General features: G+C 47.4%; 1 protein-coding gene across 5 annotated transcripts in view; it reads right to left on the bottom strand.

Annotated features, from left to right (window-relative positions):
• Positions 1–285: 285 nt before the first annotated feature.
• TMCO3 (transmembrane and coiled-coil domains 3) overlaps positions 286–25385 on the bottom strand; it is a 43802-nt gene continuing 18702 nt past the window's right edge. For 3 of the 5 annotated variants that reach the window (XM_040624861.1, XM_040624865.1, XM_040624878.1), the window contains 6 exons: positions 20115–20235; positions 10196–10391; positions 6410–6560; positions 4509–4588; positions 2801–2950; positions 286–1001 (listed from right to left, as the gene is read on the bottom strand). In XM_040624861.1, coding sequence (XP_040480795.1) covers positions 888–1001; positions 2801–2950; positions 4509–4588; positions 6410–6560; positions 10196–10391; positions 20115–20235 — 812 coding nt within the window. In that variant the 3' untranslated portion in view covers positions 286–887. The remainder of the gene's footprint in view (positions 1002–2800; positions 2951–4508; positions 4589–6409; positions 6561–10195; positions 10392–20114; positions 20236–25385) is intronic. The other 2 variants (XM_040624871.1, XM_040624875.1) reach the window with 1 other exon arrangement.

Below are 25385 nucleotides of genomic sequence, written 5' to 3'. Positions count from 1 at the left end.
TGCTAGGCTCTTAAAGCCCATCTCGACAGGACACTCCACTCACAGCGCCTCTCGGGGAATCTGTAAGGACCAGACCTTCCAGCCCCGAGTTCTCTGAAACGGGGCATATAGTAACCAAAATATAAAGTTCAAAGTTACAACTTAGGCTTTACAAATAGCACTGTATTAACTTGGTCTCTTAGAGAATGATGTGGCAAGGTATAAATCATCCTCATTTTTGAAAACTGTCAAAGATCAGTTTAACAGAAAAATCTAAAAAAAATTCCAATAAATTTCAATTAATTCCTGATTGTAAATGATCTTTATTAAAGCATGCATATTCCTGTGATTCAAAACAAATATTTTAAAAGAATGACATATCTAATAAAAACCGACATGAGTGTTTTATTTAAAATTATTATAATAAAAACAAATAGACATTTAGAAGATATCTGTCATTTTAGAAAAGAGACAGTAATGACTAAAGTAACTTCCAAACTCACCGCCCGAATTAAAATGTCACATCACAGAAACGTTTAATAACAAATATTGACCAACAGATTGCAACACAAAAGTTGAATAAATAAAAAACCTTTCTGATTGTTTTACCAAAAAATCATGAACTGATGAAGTAACAATAGAAAGTTAACATTAACTTCAGAAAAAAAGGCACATCCAGGCAAAACAGTCAAGGTGACCGTAAAATCTGGCGTTATATTTATACTGTGCATGACCACTGAATGGAATAAATCACTCGGCGAGACCCGAGACTGCGGAGTAAAGGTCGTCACGCCGGGCAAACGGGGAGCCCCTCCCACCGGGCGCTTTGTCCCCGAGGCAACGGGCGCACAGGGAGGTGCGGCCGCACACGGGTCTCACTCGTGAAGCTGTCCGTCCCGCCGTGGCCCTCAGAGGCTTGAGCGTCTCTCCGGCCGGGGCGCGCACCTCGTGACGGCGGCCCTCCACAGCACCGGGGCCAGCAAGAGGCTGAGTGTGGTCACACTCAGGATGAGGAGGTACACCTGCAACAGGTAAGCGGCAGTGGTCTCGCGCAGGACTAGGAGACGCCCCTGCACACCCCAGGGAGCCACGGGCACGCGGACATGTGGACGTGAGGTGTGGGGAGATGTGGGCCCTGATGGAAACTCGTGCACATGGCTCACCCCGCGGGCAGACTGAGCACGCGGCCGCAGTGCAGGCCTCGGACGGAGCCTGTGCACAGACGTCATTCCTCAGCCACCGTTTCTTCAAAATCGAGACTCATCCTATCTTCCTCATACTCATAGACACGAGGGCACAAGCACGGAATTCTGAATGCTTGCCAGCACGTCCCACGCACCAAGAGGAACTTCTCTATCCCTTGGCCCAAACTAGGGAGCAGGTGTGCAGAACCGGATATTGGAGGCATCTCGTGGGGGGGAGGGGCTTACTGGCAACAGGGTGCCCAAGGGAGGATGCTCACCTTAAGGGGGGCAACAGGCAAACCCCCGCCCTTGTTCAAGGACCCACCCGACACGTGCACACAAAAAGGGCAAAACAAAACTAGATGCAGCATGGTGCTGGTGGGTCCAGTCAGGTTTGGGTAGAAACTACCGTTCATGAGCTTGTATGCCCACAAACCCCCAATCTGAGAGCGCCCTGAGTGTTTCTAAGCTAGAAGCACAAGTCTGTGGGGAAACGGTATGCAGTCTCCCGGCCGCTGGCCTACATGCGATCCTCGGGGACCCGGCAGTCAGAGCCGGGGGTCCCGGCTGCTTCTACACCGCGAGCCGGCATTTAGCCTCTGTCTGCAGCAGAGCCCCTTTACTGTCCACCCTCCTTGCACTCAATCAGCAGCATCACCAGTCCTCAGGTCACTCAGGGCTCACACTGGCCCTGCTCTAAGGGACATTAGCTCTTACCACGGTGGACCGGACTGCGGCCCACGGACCCCATAGGCCACAGCCAAGCACAAACGTCCTGCTAGTCAAATTTAAAGTGACAACCGGGGGTCATCAGACGACATTTACCAAGTTCTAATTCACAGCTGGAGAGAACAAGGCAAGTGCACAGCGGGCGGCCGTGCCCACAGACCCACACCCGGGCGTGCGTGCACCTGGCACGGGAGAGCGCCAGGCCCAGGATGAACGGACCAGAGACAAAGGGGAAGGAGGCAAATGGGGGGCGGGGGGCTCACCTTCCAGGCGCCACGCAGAGGGCCCAGCGCATGCACGCTTAGAACTATGGTGGGGGAAGGAGGGAGCCAATGAAAAGAGCCCCAAACTTTCGTATATGTTGATACGCGGGAAAAACCTCCGTGTATTTTATACACAGGAGGCTCTGTCATCACTTCTATTCCAGTTTTAATTCCAACTCCCCAAAATTTGGAGACACGGTGTCTTCAGAAGCACTTCTGAACCCAAGCTCACCTTTTACACACAGGCCAATGCTGCAATGTATTTTGTGAAAAAACTCCACAAACCAACCAGGGACTTTCACACAACAACATTCCAGTTCTGCCTTTTCCATGGTTTCGGAGTTCAGACCCAAGCGCAGGCACACGGCTCACAGATGCGGTCCTGGGAAGGCCGGGGCTCTCGGCCTGGCTGATGGCCCTGCACAAACTAGTGGGGGGGCTCTGACTCAGGGTTTACTTTCTGCCAGAGATGCGAGTAGTGATGGGGCAGCGTCAACAAGGACGTTACTCCTCCGTGCCGGTGAGGGGCAGAGCCCCGGGCCCACACCCGCTGCTCGCGACTGCGGGCAGGATGCTCAGACGCCAGTGTGGGGGTGTGCGGACCAGGGCTCCCCACACACGCACAGCACGTGGCTGCAGACTCACCTCCCGAGAAATGATGCCAGCTCTGCGTGCTCTGCTCCCCAGGACAAAAGAGAGCTCGCTGACCTGCGCCAGGCCCGCAGCCACGATCCACTTGACGTACTGACTGCTCTTCGGCAGGAGGAGAGACAAGACCAGAGCTGCCAGAACAAACTGCGAGAGCATCCGTGTTAGCGCCTCACCCTCGCCCAACACCGGGACACGTGCAGAGGCACCAAAGGGACCCAGAGTGTCTGCCAGAAAACCACGCTGGACAGAGCAAAATCAAGGGTGAGGTTTACTGATAAGTCGGTCCCCCCCGGCTAAGTCGACAGCAGTGGGTGTCCGGCAGCACTCAAGGACATTCTACTTTCTAAGGAGAGAACTGTGTCTCTCACATACGCAGAATCTAGAGGTGAGCAGTCCAGAATCCGTGGGGCAAGTGCAACAATCATCAGGGACTCGGATTCCTTCCAGTGGAAGGATTTTAAGTCAGGGGCGCCTGGATGGCTCCATCGGTTTGGTGTCCGACTCTTGGTTTTGGCTCAGGTCCTGATCTCGGGGTCTGGGATCGAGCCCCACGTTCGGCTCCATGCTGGGCATGGAGTCTGCTGCTTGAGATTCTCTCTCCCTCTCCCTCTGTGCCTCTCCACCCCAATTAAAAAAAAAATAGTATTTTAAGTCAACTTTTTTTTTAGAAGATATTATTCATTTGACAGAGAGAGAGCACAAGCAGGGGGAGCGGCAGAGGGAGAAGCAGGCTCCACGCTGAGCAGGGAGCCCGATGCGGGACTCGATCCCAGGACCCCTCGATCATGACGTGAGCTGAAGACAGATGCTTCACCGACTGAGACACCCAGGCGCCCATTAAGTCAACTTTTATAATCTACAAAGCCAGACAGCTACTGAACAGGTAATCGGACCCTGAAATGAATGTTAACACAGGCAACTCAAGGATCTGTAGTCATTGGGGCACGTGGGTGGCCCAGTCAGTGAAGCATCTGCCTTCAGCTCAGGTCATGATCTTGGGGTCCTGGGATCGAGTCCCGCATCGGGCTCCCTGCTCAGCGGGGAGTCGGCTTCTCCCTCTACCCCTCCCCTCCATTCTCTCTCAAATAAATAAATAAAAATCTAAAAAAAAAAAAAAAGAATCTGCGGTCATGGAGAACAGACAGGTCATGGGGGACAGACAGTGGTGAGGTAATTCTCAGTGGCAGTGAAGCTGGACGTCTGTGAGGGGTCTGGACAGGCATGGGCACTCCACGCCCTGCCCCACAGCCCCGCCCTGGGCCCCTCTTCCATCTGGCTGTCCCTGAGTTACATCCTTTCATAATAAACCACTGATGTGGTGGGTACAAACATAATAACACTTCTACAGCACAGAAGCGATCGAGCGTACGTGTGCATGCACCGCTGGTGGGGGCTTCAGGAGGGGCGTCCCAGCGCAGGGCCTCGCGGGGTGTGCAGAAGTCACTTCTCCTGGCCCCACTCTCATAGCTCCCCATTTCAAACATACCCAATTCTGAGACAAGGAAGGAAAACAAACCCAAAGGCCTCGGTCCTATCCCATGCAGTCCCCAGACTGCTGGGTGGCAAGAGGGGCTCCGGGTAAGCAGCCTCGTTGGAGTTTGCAGACTCCACGTCACTCTGGGTAGGAAGTGAGGCTCCGTCCCACATCGACCAAAAACGACAGGAATTGTACCGATCACAAAGCACTGAGGAGAATCCGTACCTTCATGATCACCACCGACAGGGTGAGGACCATCAGGACGCTGAGCTCGTACACCACAAAAGTGGGGAACACGTGAAGGCCTGNTAGGGAAAGGACAGACACAGTCACTCTCGCCTCAGTCCTCAGCCATGAGTCTGCGATGCTCAGGCTTCCTCTTGCCCTTTCCCCGCACACGAGCAGCTCGTGAGCGTCACCCTGCGGGGCCCCGTGTGCATGGCTCATGCCCGCGTCTGCTGCTCGCGGTTCTGGAGCTGGCTCGCCGCAGGGGAAGGGGCCCAGGTGCCGAGGGCCATCCTCCACCAGACTTCACCCTCAGGACTTGGCAAAATGGGACGGCAAGCAGCAGCGAAGTGATTTTCCTTTGTGAAAACATTCTGTACGAGGTACAGACACCTCCCGGGGCCGGGAAGCGAGGGGAGAAGCCTGGACACTCATGGCTCCTTGCTGTCCTGACAAAACAACCAAGAACCGTTCTCCTGCTGTGGTCAGTGCCTGCTGGCAGGCTCTGCGTGCCGGGGATGAGGGACGCGGGGTGGGTGCTGGCGGGCCCCTCCTCACTCGGCGGCCAGTCTCACACCCCTAAGGAGGGCACGGCTGACAGGGCCTCTCCTTGTGAGCACCGGGAGCTCACGATGGGGCAGGGACACGTGCGACCCCTCAGCAGTCTGCGTCTGTTTGACGCAGAAACACAAACCCAAGAACCCCCGTGCTCCCAAGATAGGCTTCTCTTCCGTGGAATTCAGCAGTACCGACCCTTTATGCTGCTCCGCGGGGGCCTGCTGACAAGCACCTGCCCCAACCTCCTTCTTGGCAATGTCCCTCTTCCTGGGTCTGCCTCGGCCACCTCCCAAGTCTGTGTGCTCCCTGAGCCCTGACGACGGCCCAGGGTACATGTGCCAGGGGAGGAGCCAGTTCTGGGGTTTTCGAGCCCCCAGCATTACGGGTGCAGACCAGCTCTGGCTGCACCTGTGTTCCTCAAACTCATCACACTGTCACCCGTAGTATGAAGTGACCAGCGTAAGCACACATGTGCACACATCCCTGACCCAGCCCACTGCACGGACCTGCCTGGGGTACACTGGCCCCCGTTCAACACAACACAGAGGAGGTCACCTGGGGGGCTCAGTTGGTGAAGCGTCTGCCTTCAGCTCAGGTCATGACCTTGGGGTCCTGGGATCGAGTCCTGCAACGAGCTCCCTGCTCATTGTGAAGCCTGCTTCTCCCTCTCCCCTGCTCGTACATGTGCTCTCTCTAATAAATAAAATCTTAAAAAAATACAGCACAAAGGAATGGGTACAGTGGTATTTCAGTGACACAGCATATATGAAGTCAGGTGCCAGCGGGATCGTGAAGAGGAGCAGAGCCTGCGACACCTGGTCTAGCGGGAGGAACACGGGGACGACTAAGAGTCTGCACTGCCGCCCGCCACCATGTGCACCATGTGCAGGGGCCTTCCTGGCCTCTGAGGGTCCCGCCATCTGGACCGAATCCCCACCCCCATGCCCTCCCAGGTGCCCACGCCGAGCACTGCTGCCTCAGCGTTCAGCCCCCCCCCCCGGGGGGGCCCTCCTTCATCTGGGCCCCAAACTGCCCTTTGCTGGTCACACTGCTCTCACTGCTCAGCGCTCAGCCAGGGCCCTCGGTGATTCTGCATGTGGTGCTGGGACCCCAGGGTCACTCCCCCGAGGGCATCAGAGTGCCCCCAGAGCATGGCCGCTGATCAACAAGTCCATATCCCCGAGTGCAAATTTTCCCTTTTTAATAAGATTTCTCTGCAGACCCCAATTTTTACGGAACTGTTCTTACTGCATAAATAGAAATATGTAAACAGGTCACAGAAGTCACGTGGATCTGTCTCACAAATACTGCGTGAATGTCCTGATGTGAACAAGAAAGGTTACCTATGGATGCGAAGAAGATGATAACCAGGAAGTCACGGATGGGCTCAATGTAAGACACAACCTCCTCGGTGACCATGTGGCCTTGGGAAGAGATGAGCGCTCCGGCCAGGAAGCAGCCCAGCTCCATGGAGATGTCCAGCAGCTCCGTGACCTGGGCGAAAGGGGAAGGCCACATGTCACTCACAAGTGCCACCAGTACACATCTGGCCAGGGGCAGGTTCATGCCCAAAGGCAGGTGTGCCATCACACCAAAGGCCCATCTCAAAGTCCCCGGAGGGGCCTCTGTGGGGTCGAGCTGAGATACGCACAGGAAACGAACATTAGTTGAATATTCCATACAAGGAGGAAAAAAAATTAACTTAAGATATTTGAAACAATCATTCAAATCTTTGAATGACAATACTTTTGAAAATTTACTTTAAATAGTTGTGATAGATTTTCTTTACCTCGACCCAGTGACTCGCCCAACTATGGCAATAAAACATGTGTTACTGTAAAAACCTTTCCGGTCTCCAACTGAAAGCACGCAGAGAAAGTGGACAGTCTAGAGAGCGATGCCCGGAGAGAACAGGACCCCAGAGGGAAGTGCCAGCACGTTCAGCGGGCCGGACGTGGCACACGTCAGGATTTGCTGGGTTTCTAACGACACCTGTTAAACACAAAGCTTCCGGTAGACTGCTTCATGAGGTGCTACTGACACAAAACAACTTGAAAGTAGTAGATGCTTCTTATTCTGAGGAAGTAAAACCACGCTCAGAAGCCAGCAGCCAGCAGAAAGAGCCGTCAAGGAAAAACGCTTCACAACAGCACCCGGAACAAGTCCCACAAGGGAACGCATGGCCCTCACACCAAACACCACAGAGAAACATGCACGAGAGCCGGGACCCGCAGTGTGTGCTCCCAGGCAAGAGGCTCGCAGCCGTGGACGCAGGAGCTCTCCCTCCTGGGCCCCGAGTCCCTGCAGCGGCTGCGAACACTGACAAGCTGAATCCAACAACTCACGCGGGTGCTGGAAAGACCACGAATACGGCCGGGCAGCCTGGACCGCGAAGGACCCCCTCGCGCTCATACTCATGCACTCGTGCTCGCACACACACACACGCTCACACCCACATGCACGCTCACACTCACGTGCTCACATGCCTCTTGGCTTCTGACAAGGTGACCCTGTGCCCAGTGCGGCACAGAGAGATGCGCGTGGTAACACGAATCCTTGACCACAGCCCTATGCCTGGGCTCCACATACGTCCAGACGGATGCAGATCTAACGAGAAAAGCAAAGCAGGACATCCTGGATGACGACACGGGTGCCTTTGGACCCAGGGAAGGCAAAGATCTACACAGGACCGAAAAAGTGCTCTCTGTACAAAATTTGAAACTTAGAGTACGTGAAAGTTAAGAACTCCTGTCTATTAAAAAATGCCATGAAGAGAGTCAAAAGGTAAGTCACAGACTGGAAGATCTTATCAAAAATACACGGGACACAGAATTTCAGCCATAAAAAGGCATCAAGTACAGAAACCCGCGCCGGCGTGGCTGGACCTTTACGTGGCACCACATGAGCGCGGCAGACACAGAGGCAAGTCCATGGGGACAGAAAGCAGGGAGCGGTTACTGCGGGATGGGGGGCCAGGCGGGACTGGAGATTCGGGGTTTTTGGGGGGTGACGGGAATGTTCTGACAGTGCTGACGGTCGCACAGTGCTGCGAACGTGCTGAAAACCACTGACTTGTACACTTTAAAAGGGTTAAAATGGCTGATTTTATTATAGGAATTTCATTTTAGTAAAAAGAAAAACAGACAAAAGATTTGCCAGAATATATAAAAATTCCTACAACCCAGTAAGAGAAATAACCAAACTGAGGGTTGACAGGCCGGCCCCAAGGAGGGCGTCCACACAGCTCCAGAGGGCAATGTGAGTCAAAGCCCCCAGGAGACACTGCGAGCACCCAGCAGAACCGCTGAACCCGCGGCGCTGCGGGGGAGGGTGCGGAGGGTGCGGAGACCCCGAGCCCTGCCGGCACGGGGGTGGGGGGTGGGGGGTGTGCACAGCTCCAGCCAGCAAGCCGACTCCCACGCGCCCGCCCGTGAGCATGCGGGAGCGCGTGAACAGCCGCTTTACTCGCAAGAGCCCGAACGGGAACCCACCCGAATGTCCAACAACAGAAAGGACGACTGTGAGACACGCCAGGACTATGTCACGGCAACAACGGCACGTGAACTGTAAGCCGATCGGATGAGCGTGAGGACCAGCAGCTGCTCTGGAAGAAAGAGAACCAGTTTAACCAGTTTAGCCACTGGGAAGACAGCGTGGAAGTCATCCAGACGACACCGCTCTGCCGGATGTTATTTCCAGAGAGAAAAATACTCCAGAATGGATAAAGCAATGTAAAAAAAGGACGTCACACACATGAGCAGCTTTGAGCAGAAGCAGATCTTAGACTTCTCCCAAGATTATAAATTAGTAGACAATTAAATCATACATGACGAAATCGTTTTTGTTAATTTCCTTTAAATTAAAATGAACCTTTTAAAATTAGCCTTTTTGGTTCGAGGTAAATGTAGATTCGCTTGAAGTTTTAAGCAGCAATCCAAGGAGCTCTCATGCACCCCCTGCTCATTCTCCCCAGTGGCAGCATCTTGCTAAGTCAGGGCACGAGATCACAGCCAGGATCTGGACGCACCGCAGTGAGGACACACGCAACTTTCTGTCACAGGATCCTCCCCCCACCCTCTCCATAACCCCTGGCAACCAGCAATCTTCCATTTCTAAAATTTTATCATCACAAATGTCACATAAATGGAATCACACAGTGTGTGACCCGTGGGACTGGCTTTTCCCGCTCAGGGTAGTTCTCTGGAGATTCATGGACCAGCTGTTTTAAACCTGGGTGGTCTTCCTTGGTGCGGACGGATCACAGCTGGTGGAACCAGGCAGCTGCTGAAGGACATCTGGGGGTTTGGCTGCTACGAACACAGCTACTGTGAACAGTCACATGTGAGCTTCTGCGCGAACCCGAATCTTCACTTCTCTGGGGCCCACGGTGAGGAGCGAAGCTGCGGAGCCATAGGTGACGCTGGTACCACGGACTTTTGGTGGGGGTCTCACAGCATTTCCCCCGTTCTCTCAAGAGAAGCACGTCCTTTCAGTAAGGAGAAGGCTGCTTCTAAAACGAACCTTCTATTTTCATTTTCAACTTTTCACATTATGGCAAAAGAAGCTACACAGCTGACCAGCTTTGTCATCATCGAATAGAAAACCTGTTTTAAACTGTTCATCTGATTTCAGGTACAAAGTTGTCTGAAAGTTTAAGACAACGCAACGCTGGTGATGCTGGGAGTCCACGTGGCTCTCAAGGCCACCCAGACCACCTGCAGTGCCATGCTTGAGGTGCCATTTTAGCAAAGTGCTTAAAAGTACGGGAACAGGAGCACCTGGGTGGCTCAGTCATTGGGCGTCTGCCTTGATCTCAGGGTCCTGGGAATGAGCCCCACATCGGGCTCCCTGCTCAGCGGGAGTCTGCTTCTCCCTCTGCCCCTCTCCACTGCTCATTCTCTCTCAAATAAATAAAAATAAAATCTTAAAAAAAAATTATGGGAGCAAACAGGTTTAGCTCATTGTACAAATACTGAGGGGTAGAGTAAGGACCGTGCATAATAAAAATACGACCATGTGTTTCAAATGTTTTAACTACTATTAAAATAAAAGACAAAGAACTGAACTTAAGCTCTCAGTGAACAGGTTACAAGTCAGAGTACGTAAATATCAGGTATTTTGAGAATTACCGTTAACATTAAAAAGATGAAAGCAGAGATTCCTAAGATAAGGATTTCTTTGTTCCCTTTGCTTTCCACATGCAGTTTCCGATAATACGGTCCAATGAGGTAAGTCTTTATAACGAGACATAGAAGAAAAGCAGCAGCGAGCGAGAAGAGAATCTGGCCGACCAAAGCCAGGACCCGCAGAGTCTCCATGGCAACGCTAGGAGAGAAGAAAGAGATGTTATCCCACCTCCAGCACACATTTCCCTGACACCCAATAAAATGGGCTTTCACTTGTTTTTCTTTGACATGTTACAAAATAAATTCCCCAAATCACATTTTTATTTCCAAGAACTAAAAACCTATCAATCACAGTAATTCTAAATAACTTCGTTCAAATTAAGTTATTTGAATCCAATATGGAAGCTGGATTGTTTTGCCAACAATTCGAAGCAAATCCATCTTCCAGGGTATGAGGACTCCTGACCACAGCTCATACAGTGACTGGTAACAAAAATCCTCACCAGGAACTAATCCCCACTTGAAGTTCTTCCTGCAACGACCATCACTCCGCAGGCTCAGCACTCGAGGCACGGCCACAGAACCCCAGCGACATGCAGCAAAGTCGCTCCTTGTGGCCGTGCCAGAACCCCGAATCTCATGTCTGTTGTTTAGTCTCAGAGAACAGGATTCGGTGCAAAGCTCTTTTGAGAATATGCTATTTACCCCCAGAATGTATTCTTAAGATCTCAGTCAAAAAGCTTTTCAGAAGAGGGGCGCCGGGGTGGCTCACTTGTTAAGCATCTGCCTTCGGCTCAGGGCGTGATCCTGGCGTTCTGGGATCGAGCCCCACATCAGGCTCCTCCACTGGGAGCCTGCTTCTCCCTCTCCCACTCCCCCTGCTTGTGTTCCCTCTCTCGCTGGCTGTCTCTATCTCTGTCAAATAAATAAATAAAATCTTAAAAAAAAAAAAACTTTCAGAAGAAAGGCACTATTGCATGTTTATAGTATTTACAATGAATATACATAGTTTTTATTTAATTAAATTTAGTTTTTTAAAAACTTAGTTCATCATATTTAGGAAACTATTTAGTCTGGAATTCTGGTTTAAAAATTCTCAGTGGAGGGGCGCCTGGGTGGCACAGCGGTTAAGCGTCTGCCTTCGGCTCAGGGCGTGATCCCGGCGTTATGGGATTGAGCCCCACATCAGGCTCCTCCGCTATGAGCCTGCTTCTTCCTCTCCCACTCCCCCTGCTTGTGTTCCCTCTCTCGCTGGCTGTCTCTATCTTTGTCAAATAAATAACTAAAATCTTAAAAAAATAAAAATAAAAATTCTCAGTGGAAGAATACAAATCTGATTACTAGGAGAGAATTCATCATTTGCAGTCAAAGCTTAAAGCAGCAGCGGTGGACACGAATGTCAAGCTGCACACGGCTGATCACGTGGGGAATCAGACCCAGCTGGGCTCGAGTGCCCTCGCTGCGGAAGGCTCCACGCGGGCTCACCGAGAGGGAGGCAGGCGTGTGGAACTGGGATCTGTAGCCCTCGCAGGCCTGCACAGAACGAAGCAGGCTGGGTCTACCTCAACTCCCTGCCAGTCTTCCCACCCCAGTCATGCGGCACGTGGCCTGCGCCCGGCACCCCACACCCCTTCCTGAGGTGCCGCCACCTCCCCACACGGCTGCACTAACCTATCGGTCTCGTGATGCTCCGGAGCCACACCACGAGCCCAGGCTTCCTGGCCCAGCCGCAACTGCCCGCATCCCTCACCCACACAGCAGCCTCCACCAGCCTCCGCTCCCTGAAGGCCCACGTTCCCTCTGGCAGGACCTGTGCACCAGGCCCCCACCTCGGGGGCTCCCCACCACCCCAGGGCGTCCTCCGTGTTTCCGACTCAGAGGCCCTGCCAACCTGACGCGGCCGTCCGCCACTCTTCACCCTGCTCTGACCCTCTGCACCCCACGCATCTGACCAGACCCCTCTGGTGATCGCTCGCGCACTGCTCAGCCCTCTGCCCGGAGCGCTGCAGCCGCGCCCCATCACCCCCGTCGGACGGGCAGGAGAGGCCTTCCGCGCTACGCGGCAGCGTGAGCATCTTCCACCTGCTCATTTCTAGGTTCGCTGCTTGCCTATTTTTTAACTGGGTTATTCAAAGTGTTTTATTTTGTTTTTACTAATTTGTAGTTCTTTATGAAGTAAGAAATTTAACTCTGCCTTTTATGTGTTTACAAATATTTTTCCCATTTGTCTTTGGCCTGCTTACCAAATGTGTACCTGCATGTCTCCAGAGCACGTGTGGCCACACGTGTGTTTACAAGCACATGTGTACGTGTATACATGCAGGTGTATTTAAATACTCACAGAATGAAACTTCCATGTGATAACGTTTCATGCAGAAAATACACTTTCCCATCCTTTATGGCTACTGTGATTTCTGCTCTGCTCGAAGCCAAGGGCCCCAATCTTCAATATTACAAACAAATCCATTCATACTTTTTTCTAGAATTTTCATGATCTTGCAAGACTTAATAATTCAAATCACTCTTTAAAAAGTATTATCATAGTCTCTGTGTTCTGTTATTTAACTGTGAAATATTTGGGGGGGGAGTTAATGCTTTCCTTTAGAAAAGATCAAGATTAATTCTGATTAGAGGGGAGACTGGTTGGCTCACTCCGTGAAGCGTCTGCCTTTGGCTCAGGTCATGATTCCAGGGTTCTGAGATCGAGTCCCGCATCAGGTTCCTTGCTCAGCAGGGAGCCTGCTTCTCCCTCTGCTTCTGCCCCTCTCCCTGCTTATACACGCACACTCTCAAAAAAATGTTTAAAAAAAATTCTGACTAGAGCTTAATAAAGAGGCAATGTTCATATTAACATTACCACTAATTTTGTCTAGTTTGTTTACTATAAATTTTCCCTGGTTATCAAAATTGGAAGAGGTTTTCCCAAATTATGAAGAAAATATACATAGCAGACAGTAAAATGATCATAAACTATCCCTCTACTAGTAGACAATCATCAACCCCTTGTTTTTAAATATATATCAATTATACATGTAAGTAGATCTGTTTCTAGTCTCTCATTTTCTTCATGTAACCGAAATATTATATATAATTTTTAATAGTTTTATTAAAATAAAATTCTCATTCCATACAATTTACTCCTAAAAGTGGATAATTCAGAGGCGCCTAGGGAGCTCAGTCAGTTGACCCTCTGACTCTTGATTTCCACTCAGGTCTTGACCTCAGGGTTGTGGGATCGACCCCACCTCAGGCTCTGCACTCAGCAGGGGGCCTGCTTGGGACTGTCTCTCTCCCTCTGCCCCTCCCCCCGCTCCTGCACTCTCTAAAATAAGTAAATAAATCTTTAAAAAGAAAATGAAGTGCACACTCCAGTGGTTTCCAGTATACTCACCGAGGTGTGCACCCACCACCACCGCCCATTTCAGGGCGCATCTACCCGCCCATCAGCGCTCACGCTCTGCTTCTGCCGCGGCCCGACAGCCCCTCATCTACTTCCTGCCTATGGATTTGCCTATTATGGTCGCGTCACACAAATGCAATCACACAATATATGGCCTGTGTGTGTGCTTTGTTCATAAGCGTGATGTTGTCATGGTTTGTGGGCTTGCACGTGGCCTGTGTCAGTGGCTGAACATCCCGTGGTGCGGTCACAGCACACTTTATCCGTTCATTAGCTTACGGACATTTGAGCTGTTTCCACTTTTCAGTGATTATGAATAATGCCGCTATGAACATTCATACACAAGTTTTGTAATTTTTATTGTGGTAAAATAATCGTAACATAAAACTACCACTTCAACCATTTTAAAGTATATTAACTTGTGGCATTAAGGACAGAAACACTCTTGTGCTGCCATCATCCCCACACAGAGGTTTTTATATGGCAGGTGTTTTCACTTCTCTTGGGTAAATACCTTGGAGTGGAACAGCTGAGTCTTTTGGCAACTCTGTGTTTAGGCTTTTGAGGAATACTGTGTATGATCTGACTCCATTTTTTACAGCTAAACATAATATAGAACATCTTTTCTACATCATTAAAACTGTAATGTTTCATGGCTAACGTGGAATAATATCAATAGGATCAATACACGGACTGGATTTCGTAACTGGAAAAACACAAAAGAACAGTCCCCAAAGCTTTCTGGCTGAGACAACGTCCTCTGGTGACACTTCCACCTCCAGCTCTTTGCGGAGGCGTGGCTTCCCATTTGGTAAGGAGAGTCTCGCCTCGACGGGTCATAGTTTACTGCACACTTCTTAAATAGAACACAAATGATTTTCAACTAAAGTTGCAACTCTTCCTTTTGCTGTCCAAATTTTGTTCAGTTACTTAGGTTGAAAATCTGTAGCCAGAAGGAAAAATAACTGGCTCTGATTTATAGGTTGTGATGAGAAGTGTTACTTTTCTGATAGTTAAAAAAAAATCTGAATCAGAGGAAAATGACAAGAGGAACTTCTCAATAAACTAACTTTAACAGTTCTACCCGCCAGGTAGTGAGCTAGGCGCTCTTTGGATTCTCTCTTGCAACCCTCACCCAGCCCATGAGGCAGGTACGATTTCCATACAAGCCCCACTGGTTTTCTTTAAGATTTTATTTTAAATAATCTCTATATCCAACGTGGGGCTCGAACCCACACCCCGAGATCAAGAGTCACATATTTCACCGACTGAGCCAGCCAGGCGCCTCACCCCATCCCTGTCTTCAGGGAGAAAACTGAAGCCTAGAGATTGCAAGACTGGTAAGTGGCAGAGCTGGAGCTCTAGGGCCCGAGCCTTAACCTCCAGAAATCCCAGTTCAAAAACTATTCATTCCTTCTACTTTCCCTGCCCGGCAGAGAAGAGATTTTAATCATTTTAGGATTGTTGAAACTTAACATAACATCTGGCAAAAGGTAAACATCAAGGTGAATCGTTATTAGAATTATCTGACAAAGATTTTAAGCAGCCATTGAAAATATGATTCAACACCAATTAAAAATTCTCTCTTGAAAGAAATGAAAAAATATCTCAGTAAAGAAACAGAAGTCATAAAAAGGAGGCCCAAATGGAAATTATACAACCAAACAATATACAGTTGACCTTTGAACAACGTGGGGGTGAAGGGGCACAAACCATCTGCACAAAAAGCTGCATATAACTTTTGACTCCCCCAACAACTAACAGTCCACTACTGACCAGAAGTCTTACTGATAACATAGTTGATAACACATACTGTGTGTATGAATTATACACTGTATTCTTACAATGAAGTTGGTATAGAAAAGAATATGGCAAAAACATTATATGGAAGATAAAATATGTTTACAGCACCATCCTGTGTATATCCATGGACCCACACAGTTCAAACCAGCTTTTTTCAAGCGTCAACTGTAATAACCAAAATAAAAATCTTGCTGGATGGATTACACAGAGTGAAGACAGAGGACAGAATCTGTGAACTTGAGGACAGATTAACAGAACTTACCTGGTCTGAACAACAGAGAGAAAATGGGGGGGGGCAGGAAGAAGAGTCATCTCAAAGGCCTGTGGGACAATAAGAAAACCCCTGGAGTCCTAGCAGGGGAGAGCATATGGGACTCAAACAATATTTGAGGAAATAATGGCTGAAAAATCCTAAATTAGGCATGAGACATAAACCTACAGATTCAAGAAGCCAAGCAAACTCCATATAGGATACGCCCAGAGTGTTATGGATTCAATGTCTGTAGCAAAGTCCTGTGTGAAGTCCCGACATGATGCTGTGAGGAGGAGGGACCCCCAGGAGGTGATCAGGTTTAGGTGGAGTCACGAGGCTGGGGCCCTGAGGTGGGGTCAGTGCCCCCGTCATAAGAAGAGACTAGAGACTTTCTGTGCTGGGTGCCCTCTGCCACATGAGGACACAGCAAGAGGATGTCTGTGTGAAAGTGAGTTCTGGTCAAGAACTGAATCTGCCAGCATTGATCGCAGACGTCCAGCCGCCGGACTGTCGTCCAGCCGCCAGACTGTGAGATTAATGCCTGTGGTGCTGTTAGAGCAGCTGAACCAACGAAGACACCAAGATGCACCGTAGTTAGATTTCTGAAAACTAAAAACGAAGAATGAATCTTAAAAGCAGCCGGAGAAACCACTCCTTTACGTGATTCTCTGTAACCTGTGTTTGGAACACCACAAATTGAAATGGCGGCCGAGTTCTCATGGAAGCCACTGGGGGCCAGAGAAGTGGCACATTTTTCAAGTGTTGGAAGAAAAGAACTGTCAACTGCAAAATCCATATCCTGTGAAAATGTCCTTCAGGAATGAGGGGAGATAAAATGTTCTCAGAAGAAAACTATGACAATTTGTCACCAAAAGCAGACTAACTACGAAAGAATGACGAAAGAAAGTCCTCAGACAGAAAGGAAATTATAACAAAAGAGATCTTGAAGCAAGTAAGAACAAATGAACTGGTAAAAACATAACAGATAATCTTGAGTTTAAAAATCCTATTTAAAAAAATAAGATAAAATAATAAAATAAAAATCCTATTTAATTATTGAAGCAAAGTTAATAAAGCCATCTGATATGGTGCTCATAATATAAGCAGAGAAAACACAACAATTATATTTAAAAAGTAGGGAGAGGAAAGGGAACTAAATGGAAATAAGGTCCCGTTCCACAGGAACGGGTGAAGCGTCGACAGCAGTGGGCTGATTACGGTAACGTGTGCACTACAGTGCCCAGAGTAGCTACTAAAATAACTATACAAAGTAACACACTCAAAACCATGCAGTCCTGGGGGCGCCTGGGTGGCACAGCGGTTAAGCATCTGCCTTCAGCTCAGGGCGTGATCCCGGCGTTCTCGGATTGAGCCCCACATCAGGCTCCTCCGCTATGAGCCTGCTTCTTCCTCTCCCACTCCCCCTGCTTGTGTTCCCTCTCTCGCTGGCTGTCTCTCTCTCTGTCAAATAAATAAATAAAATCTTAAAAAAAAAAAAATCATGCAATCCTTAAAAGTATGCAAGTAACCGACAAGGAGGTAAGAAAAATGTAAAAGAGGACAAGAAACAGAGAAAACAAATAACAAAATGAGAGACTGAAGCCCTAACATATCAAATGCAAATGGTCTCAACACCAATTAAGACAGGATTAAAAAAACATCATCCTGCAATACCTTGTCTATGTGAAGCTTATTTCAAATACAATGGCATGAATAGATTGACAGTAAGAAGATGGAAAAGACAGATCATTGTAGACATTAATAAAAAACAAGCAGGAGTGGCTATATTGATATCAGATAAGTGAATTTCAGAATAAGGAAAATTACTAGAAATAAAAGAAATATTACATAATAAGATCTATCCACCCGGAAGACGAAATGATCCTAAATGTGTACGTACCAAACAAAACAGCTCCAAAATACATAAAGCAAAAGCTGATAGAGCAAGAAGAAATAAACAAACGATTTTAAGTGGGGATGTTAATAACCTACCTCAACGATTGCTGGAACCACAGCAAGGATACAGAAAAACTGAACAATGCAATGAACAAACAGGATCTCACAAAAAATACTCCACTCAACATCACAATACACATTTTGTTTTCAAGTGACTGGGGAGTACTTACCACAGACCATAGCTGAGGCCACAAGACAAAGTTCAACAAATTTAAAAGAATTAAAATCATACAAAGTGTGTTTGTTCTGTGACCACAGTAGAATCAAACTAGAAATCAGTAAGAGAAAGACAATAGGAAAATCTCCATAAACACTTGGAAATTAAGCAACAGACTTCTAAATAACCCATAGGTCAAAGATGAAGCATCAGAGGAGATGTTTTACATTAACTGAACTGAATGAAGATAAAAATACAACATATCACAATAAAAGAAATGCAGCTAAGACAGTGCTGCAAGGAAAATTTGTAGCACTAAATACAGTAGAAAAGAAAAAAGGTTTCAAATCAATAATCTACACTCACAGCACAAGAACCTAGAAAAATAAGAGTGAAATAAACCCAACACAAAAGGGGGAAGAAAAAAAAAAAGGAAAGGAGGAAAGAAAAAAAAAAAGAAGGGCAGAAACCAGTGAAATTAAAAACAGAAAAACAAAGAGAAAAACCAATGAAACAGAGTTGGTAATTTGAAGAGATTAATAAAATTGCCAAACTTCTAAGAAGATTGACAAAGAAAAAGAAAGAGACGATGCAAGTTACCAACATGAGGAGCGAAAGAGACCCCACAGACATCAAAAGGGTGATAAAGGAACACTGAGAACAACTGTATGACCAATGAGATGGAACAGACCAACTCCTTGAAAAACCAAGCTACCACAACTCAACAAAACGTAGTAGATAATCTGAATAGCCTCATAACCATTAAGCAAATTGAATCTGTAACTTAAGAAAAATCCCCCCAAACAAATCTCAAGCCCCAGATGGTTTCATTAGAGAACTGTACCAAATATTTAAGAAAGAATTAACAGCAGTTTTATACACTGTTTTCCAGAAAACAGAGAGAAGGAACATGTCCCAAATTATTTTTTTAACCTAGTATTACCCCAATACCAAACCAGAAAAGGAGATTACCATAAAAGAAAGCTACACACCAATATCTCTCATGAACTCAGACATAAAAATTCTCAACAAAATATTGGCTAATTGTACAAAATGTACAAAAAGAATTATATACCACAACCCCCACAAGGTGGGGTTCATTCTCGGTATTCAAGGCTGGTTTGACTTTCAGAAGTCAATCAACTGTATCAATTGGCTAAAGAAGAAAAACCATACAATTTTATCATCAATAGATGTGGAAAAAGCATTTGACAAAATCCAACTAACAATAAAAACTCTCAACAAACTAAGACTAGAAGGGAACTTCCCTAAAGTTATAAAGAACATCTGCAAAAAACCCCACAGTTAACAACATATTTAATGGTTAAAAAGTTGATGCTTTCCCTCTAAGATGAGGAAAAAGGCAGGAACATCCACTCACATAATGTTACTCAACAACACACTGGAAATGCTAGCCAGGGCAACAAGGCAAGAAGAAGAAATAAAAGGCATACAGATCAGAAAGGAACAAATAAATTAAATGACAGATCTCAGCATTTCAAGGTGGCTCCAAAAGAAACTTCAAGAAAGTCTACTAATTTGTGACCTATGGTATCATCACTGTGAGACATGAAATCAATAAATGTGGCATCTGGAAACACTCAAAGCCCAATAGTTACATGCATATAGTATATCTGCTTAAACAAACTCAAGCTTGTAGTCCTAACCCATGTGCGATTTATCTTTAAATTTTATGGGGCTCCTTACATTTTCCAAGTGATGTATTTTCTGGCTGGGGTTCTTGAAATAGGTTGTATATACCGCATAACCTACAACTTTCCGGATAAATTTATTTTTCCACTTTTCAATGTGACTTCTCTCTCCACATGAACCTAAGCAAGTGCAGTTCAGGTTTTGGATTATTTTATTCGAAGAAGCGAGAAAAGGATCAGGCGAAAGGTAATGGTGGAGACACTAACAATGATAATCCCCCCAATAATGGCATGCATACACGCACATGCACACAATCACATACATGCACACACGCCATCACACACACACACGCACATGTCCTTCATACACGAGATCACACACACACACACATCCCATGTTCCAGGCATTGTGCTAAGCACTTTTATATTTTAACCCATTTAATCCTAACTGCTCTGATAGGGAGTGACCTCACCCTCACTTTCTAGATGACAAAACTGAGGAAGAGTGAGGAGAAGCAGTGCGCCCAAGGTTGACAGACGGCGCGGGAGCCCAGGCAGCGTGACTCCAGAGTCTGAGCTCTCAGCCTGCGCCACACAAGCTCTGAACATCTCTTCGGAAAAAGGTATTAAATGGCACTTTTATAAACAGAGGGTGGGAAGCCAGAAGCACAGGCTGTGCGGTGAAGCAACAGCACCCTGACCTGGAGGAAGTACCGGCTCCAGCCTGGATAAGGGTGGGCAGGCCAGCTATGAACAAGCCCAGCTGCACGTCCTGCACGACAAGCATCCCAAGCAGCACCGCGCTGTAGTCGATGTCACCTGCTGAAGGAAAAACCTATCAATAGCACAGATTTATAATAATTTAAAGTGTCCCAAGTCAAAACACAATCGTCGTGCTTATTTCCAAAATAATTCAAATAATTTGGTACTTTAAGAGAGCATAGACTTTAAAATCTCTTTGAGAGCAAACACTGAAACATCTTAAACATAAAAACCTTTTGGTAAAGAAAATCCCTAGTTTTTCATTTCTACTACCTTTTACTTACACAATTACAGAAAAAACACCGTCATAAAAATGTGGCATGGGACACAAGAATATGACGGGCCTGGGTAGCCAATTTCATGCTGTGTCCCTAGAATGTAGGAAGCAGCCTTCGTGTCCAGACTCTATTGCTCCCCTGAGCTGTTCAGGAGACCTGGCCTAGCCCCCTTTCTGGTCGCACCTCCAGCCTGCTAGCACCGCTACACTGAGCGTTGGTCCCTGAGACAAACACGGATCTGCTAGAGAAACACTGGCTCACCAGGTGAACGAACAGGAAGACAGTAGCCGGGGCTGCTAAAGGGACCACCTGCTCCTCTGCAAAGAAGACAAGACACGGATACCATTTTCCCCAAATCAATGCGTCACATGGGCCTCCGACATCTCCATTTCCAACCAACAGTTCTGGCTTTGGACCAAACTTTTTTTTTTTTTTTTTTTAATGTTTTACTTGTTTGAGAGAGAGGGTGAGCAAGAGAGCACAAGCAGGGGGAGCAGCAGGCAAAGGGAGAGAGAGAAGCAGGCTCCCAGCGGAGCAGGAAGCCCGACGCGGGGCTCAATCCCAAGACCCTGGGATCATGACCCGAGCCAAAGACAGACTCTTAACTGGCTGAGCCACCCAGGCGCCCCTGGACCAAACTTTTAAATGTGTTTCTAAACACTTAATGGTCATGTTCCCCAACCCCACCCCCGTAAAATAAGCTTTTTCTTAGGAAAAAAAAAAAAACTACTCCTGAGAACAGATATTTAAAGGTCAATCTGATTAAAAAATAACCTCATGGTAAAGAAAAAGAATGAACAAATCAAATCAAATAAAAATTCCTTATCACCAGCAAAAGTCACACTTGATCCTTCCAAGAGGCTTCCTTTATTCTCCACGCAAAGTTGAATTTTTGGTGAAGAGAGTATCTTGCCTCAGAATTTTGCACCATTCCGAATGGATAGTCCCATCAGGTCGCTGTTGCGTCCCTGAGGGTTGCACATCTTAGTGAAGAATGCTTCCCTCACAACAAATAATGGAGGAGTGGGACACTTTCAACAAACACCTCAACGGGTTTATGACCGCTGACTCTTGACCTTGGGAAATCTGTTAGGTCCTGAGTTCGCAATGACACGGCCGTCTTCCTCCCCAAGGCCTCACATGAGATTAAGGTAGTTCTGCCCTGTGCCCCTGATGGTGCTTCTTCTTGACTTTGAGGAAATACAAAATCTCCAGTCACACCTTACTTTTTAGAAACAGCATTTGATGATATACTGCCAGCATTTTCTATTAAAAATTCTGTTCTTTGCCTTACACCTGCTCACAGTCCAAGGTCTTAAATCAGTGGGCACGAACTATCTACCACCAGGGGGCAGGCGACACGGAACAGGGGCAGGGTGTTCGGGGCGGCCAGATCTCAGGAAGCCTGTGCAGAGAAGCAGCTCCCTGAGGCGGGACAGGGAAAGACACGCACCCACTGTGGTGACTGATGGGAAAGGTAAGTGGTATAGTCAAGACAGGTGAAAGTAATTACTCAGACTGAACTCTTATAAAGACACCACTCTCAATATTTTTTCATCTGCCTGCATTTTGCACTAAGCTTAATTTTTGTGCTTATCATTTATACAGCATTTAATTTCTTTCCTGTTTTCTATCCCTTTTATTAAATACTTTAAATGTAAGGAAAATAAAGAATATGATGAATACCCATGACTATGCTTTGCTAAACTGTAAACTTTTGAGACGCTGGCTTCAGAGTTTTGACAAGAAGTAAGATCCTGAGACACTGTGGGTACTACCAGGGAGCCCCCAACCACAGCTGGACCCCTCCTGCCACACCCCCAATCAACACCTTAGTTTTCATGCGGATTATTCCCTTGAGGGTTTTTCTGCTTTAACATAACAACATCTATGTATTTGGGAACACTGAGTTTATGATTTTGTAATTATAAACTTTATATAATATAGTCAATATCTGCAACTTGGTTTTTGTTTTGCTCACCATTACGTCTGAAAATTATCCATTGCTGATGCTTAAAGATCTCTTTTTAAAACTGGTATAGAATACAGCAATTTACCCATTCCCCAAATGATGGGCACTTAGGTTTTCAATCTTCCCACTACTGCAAGCATGTTACGATGAACATTCTAGCACATTTACCGGGAACACCCCCTTCCCTTGTGTTTTCACGAGGAGATTCCCCTTTAACCACTCCCAGCCTCCACCCTGGCCTTGTGTCCTACCCTGCCCATACTGCTCCCACAGACAAGCATGGTCTACCTGGGCAAGGGGAAGCGAGGTCACAGTGTGGGGGGGTCTCTTGCAGGCCTGTGTTTTGCAGGGGAGGCCTCTGTGGGTCCATGCAGCACGGGGCTGGTAGCAAGTCTCACTCTGGGGATAGGGACCAAAAGCCACCATTGCCACATCTTCTGTGTCACCTTTCATCATAATCAAGCTGCTACCATGAGCTCTGGCTGCCTAACCCTTCATTGTTCTGTGGGTTCTAAGCATGGGCATGGAAGGCTGGAGCCATCTACTTGACCCCTCTGGGGGTCTGGGCCCCACTATCCAATGTACTAGGCCTGAAACCTTGAGAAGGGAAAAAGGAGAATCTGGGGAACACCACACCCACATGTGAAGAGGCAGGGGCGTCACCCTTGGGCATGCATTTCCTTCTGTCTCAGGGTGTAGCTCTGAGGACATAGCTTTGCACAATTTCAAACTTTCCATAAATTATATCAGACAAGACATCTTCTGTATTTTATATCTCTTCCTTGATAGCATAATGATTAACTCATTTTTACATCTGCAGTACTCCAGTATATATGAATACACCATAATTTAACTGCTCGTTGTATTACTAAATAATTCAGATTAAAATTTTTGCTATAGAAAATAACTGTTTTGGGGGCGCCTGGGTGGCTCAGTCGGTTGTGTCTGCCTTCGGCTCAGGTCATGATCCCAGGGTCCTGGGATCGAGTCCCCCATCCTGATTGGGCTCCCCGCTCAGCAGGCAGTCTGCTTCTCCCTCTGCCCCCTCCCCCTGCTTGCTGGCCCCCCCCCCAAATAAAATCTTAAAAAAAAAATAACTGTTTTGAATATTCTTTCACATTTGAAGAGCTTTCTAGGACGTGTCTCTAGAAATGGAACTTTCTGTTGTGGTAGTGTTCCCCAAAGCGGCTGAGAAAGCTCCCGCTCCCACTGACAGTGCGTGAGAGCCCATGCTCCTGCTGACACAGGGGACAGCCGAGGACACTCCAGGGCGGCACATGTGAGGAATGGCCTGCACCTGCATTCCCCTAACCACTGCTGAGTCCTTCTTCACGTTTACTCATCATGCACATCTCATCCCTGAGTCCTCCATTAGGATGTTCGGCCTATTTTCCAGTTGGGCTTCCTTTTGTTTTGATTGTTGTTGAAGTTCTTGATGCGTTCTAAGTATTCCTTCCTTGCACATCTTATATACACAGCAAATGTCTCCTCTTAGTTTGCAGCTTCTAAAAAAAGGTCTTTTTAAGTTTTACAAAGTTCAATGTGTTCAGGTTTGACAACATTTTTTCTTTTGGATTCTGCATCTCGATTCCAGCAATCCTCTCTGCATCTCGATTCCAGCAATCCTCTCTACCCTCAGGTCACAGGGAGTCTCCCATCTCTCTCTGGCAGGCTCTGAAGTTCTGCCCTTCACACCGAGGTGTCTAACCCACATCGAGCTGGCTTCTGTGTGTGGCTCAAGGGAGGCTCTGGTTTTATCCGTCTGTACGGACAACGAATTCCCACCCACCCAGTGGCCCACACGCTCCCACGCATGTGCACGTCTGGCTGCCCACTCCCCTCCTGCCCCATCTGGCCTGGACGTGCCATGCTCTCCAAGCACAGGGACAGGACCTCAGGGCTTGCCATGTGGTGCAGAAGCACCTCACTTCAAATGAATATAATATAATTATATAAATATAATTATATAAATATAATATAAAATTCTTGGTCTTTGCTCTTAAATGAACGGTAGGCTCAGTTTGCCAAGTTTCATGAAAAAGCCTGCCAGATTTTTTACTGGGATAGCTGGGAGTTTATAAATTTGGGAGAAACAACATCTTTATGTATCGAGTCTTTCCATCATGAACACGAGGTCTCTCTTCAATAACATTTTGTACTCTTGTCCTCAGAGGTCACACACATTTTTTCAGAGATTTATTCCTAAGTTATTTTTTGTGGCCATTATAAATCAAAGCTTTCTTCCTCCAGATTACATTTTCTAATGGTCCTGCAGGTGCCACATGTTAGCCTGTGAGTTTAATTATAAATTTCTACAAAGCCCAGGTTTGTCAGTATGCACGCCTACCTCCCAAACCTGCAACCCCGTGAACACTCCTACCTTCTTACAGTTCAGAGCTCCGGGTATGCCTTCTATAAAATGAAAAAGCCTTCCTCCTAACAGTCCATACACAGACTACGTGGGGCACTTTGTGTATGAGGTTAATGAAATTTGCCAACCTGGAAACATCTGTCTGTTCTCCTTTGCTTTCTTACGTTCCGGTGCTTGGTGCGCGGCTGGATGGACAGCCATGCTCTCCAGCCTGCATGTGTCTGATGACACCTTCCCTTCTACCTGCTCTTCGGTGACAGCTCTGATGGGTGTGCATGCCAAAGACATGAGTCCACAGGCGTCCACCACCCGGAGTGGTGGAGGTGTGTGGATCACCTGTGTTCTTGGACAGGTGTCAAGCCCTCCCCTTTGTCCTTGCAGCTCTGCTGTTGTCCTGGGACGTGCCTTGAGTACATTTATTTTCCTGTTTTCCTCCTCGGTTCTGGAGTGGTACGTTCAAGTCAAAGGCTCACATCTTTCTCCAAGTCTGAACGTTAACAGCTGTTTCTTCCACTCTATTCTTCCAGGACTTCTACTGTATACATACTGAGCCTCTTAGCTATTCTCCTGTCTCTTGGCATTCTCTCCT

Source organism: Ursus maritimus, unplaced genomic scaffold, assembly GCF_017311325.1.
Source record: "Ursus maritimus isolate PB19 unplaced genomic scaffold, ASM1731132v1 scaffold_10, whole genome shotgun sequence".
Classification (NCBI taxonomy): domain Eukaryota; kingdom Metazoa; phylum Chordata; class Mammalia; order Carnivora; family Ursidae; genus Ursus; species Ursus maritimus.
The sequence above is the reverse complement of the archived record's forward strand: the minus strand, read 5'-3'. Positions and strand labels throughout refer to the sequence as shown.